Here is a 2062-nt window from a genome sequence, read left to right as displayed (position 1 = left end):
GCAAAGTGATTGCGTATGCCTCTCGCCAGCTCAAACCTTATGAAGTAAACTACCCTACTCATGATCTTGAGTTGGCAGTAGTCATTTTTGCACTCAAAATATGGCGTCACTATCTATACGGAGAGACTTGTGATATCTTTATTGATCACAAAAGTTTAAAGTACATCTTCACGCAAAAAGAGTTGAATATGCGTCAACAATGATGGCTCGAACTTCTTAAGAATTACGACGTCCGAATTCAATGTCATCCAGGCAAAGCCAATGTAGTCGCCGATGCCCTTAGCCGCAAAAGCATTGGTAATGTATCGTCTTTAACTGTTCAATCCCATATTGCTTCAGATCTAGAACGTATGGGTATCTCTTTGTGTTATCGTGGTGCAAATGAACTTTTGGCTAGTCTCACGGTTGAACCAACTCTTGTATCTCGAATCAAARAGGCTCAACAAGAGGATGGAGAACTATGGGCTATCTTACAAAAGGCTAAAGATGATTTACAATCTAATTTTCGAGTTGATGATAAAAGTATTATTTGGTTCTTTAATCGACTTTGTGTACCCGACAATCCTGAACTCAAAGAAGCAGTTATGAGTGAAGCTCATAATTCGTTATTCTCAATACATCCCGGATCCACTAAGATGTACAGAGATCTAAAACAGTACTTTTGGTGGAACGGTATGAAACGGGATATAGCCGAATACGTGGCAAAATGTCTTACTTGCCAGAAAGTGAAGATTGAACATCAACGGGCTAGCGGATTATTACAACCATTAGAGATTCCAGTTTGGAAATGGGAACATATCTCTATGGATTTTGTGACAGGACTACCGAAAACTCAGAGACGACATGATGCTATATGGGTAGTAGTTGACCGTTTGACAAAATCGGCTCATTTCTTACCTATACAGGAAACGTACCCTGTTAGTAAACTGTCTGATCTATTCGAGCGGGAAATCGTGAGGTTACATGGCACGCCAGTCTCTATCACATCAGACTGAGATCCGCGATTCACTTCTCCATTCTGGAAAAGTCTTCACCAAGCTTAGGGTACGCGATTGACTATGAGTTCAGCTTTTCATCCACAAACAGATGGTCAGACTGAACGAACTATTCAAACTCTAGAAGATATGTTACGGGCTTGTGGTCTGGTGGTTGGGACGAGTCTCTATATCTTGTGGAGTTCGCGTATAATAATAGTTGGCAAGTTAGTATCGGCATGGCCCCGTACGAAGCTTTATATGGTCGGAAGTGTAGAACACCGATCTGCTGGAATGAAGTGGGGGAACGAGCTATCGAAGGACCCGAACTTGTCCGGATTACTGCTGAACAAGTCGAGATCGCAAAACAGAAAATGAAAGAGGCTCAATCTCGGCAGAAAAGTTACGTTGACAAGCATCGAAATCATTTAGAGTTCCAAACGGGTGATCACGTCTTCCTAAAAGTTTCACCGTTACGAGGTATTCGTAGGTTTGGAATTAAAGGTAAACTTAGTCCGAGATATATTAGACCTTTTGAAATCCTTGAACGTGTTGGAAAGGTAGCATATCGCCTAGCGTTACCTCCTCAACTATCACATATCCATAACATTTTCCATATCTCGTTGCTCCGCGGATATCATTATCACCCTCTCCATGTGATTGATTATCCGTTGGACAAAGTTGAAAAAGATCTCTCTTATATTGAAGAACCAGAGGCGATAATTAATAGAGAAGAGAGACAAATGCGACGAAGGTCAATACCGTTCGTTAAAGTGTTATGGCGAAATCATTCTGAGCGAGAAGCCACATGGGAAACGGAAGAATATATGCAGAAGGAGTACCCTTATCTTTTTGAGTCATGTAAATCCTCTAACCCTATCTAAATTTCGAGGACGAAATATTTTTTTTAGGAGGACAGGATTATAATATCCGTGTTTCGTTAACTCGTACAATTGRGTTAAGTGAATTTTTGGTAGAATTATGCATAACATATTTGTACCCTATGTTATACCAACTTGTACTTCAGACGAATTTTGCGTCAAAAATGAGTTTATACCTAATTTGACGTAAAGTTGAGAATCTAACTT

General features: G+C 40.2%; 1 protein-coding gene across 1 annotated transcript; it reads left to right on the top strand.

Moving 5' to 3' along the window:
* Positions 1-1348: 1348 nt before the first annotated feature.
* LOC112517683 lies at positions 1349-1858 on the top strand. The gene has a single exon (XM_025125069.1). The coding sequence runs from the start codon at positions 1349-1351 to the stop codon at positions 1856-1858; it is 510 nt and encodes a 169-aa protein (XP_024980837.1).
* Positions 1859-2062: the final 204 nt, after the last annotated feature.

Source organism: Cynara cardunculus, assembly GCF_001531365.2.
Source record: "Cynara cardunculus var. scolymus isolate 2C chromosome LG 9, CcrdV1, whole genome shotgun sequence".
NCBI lineage: Eukaryota > Viridiplantae > Streptophyta > Magnoliopsida > Asterales > Asteraceae > Cynara > Cynara cardunculus.
The sequence above is the reverse complement of the archived record's forward strand: the minus strand, read 5'-3'. Positions and strand labels throughout refer to the sequence as shown.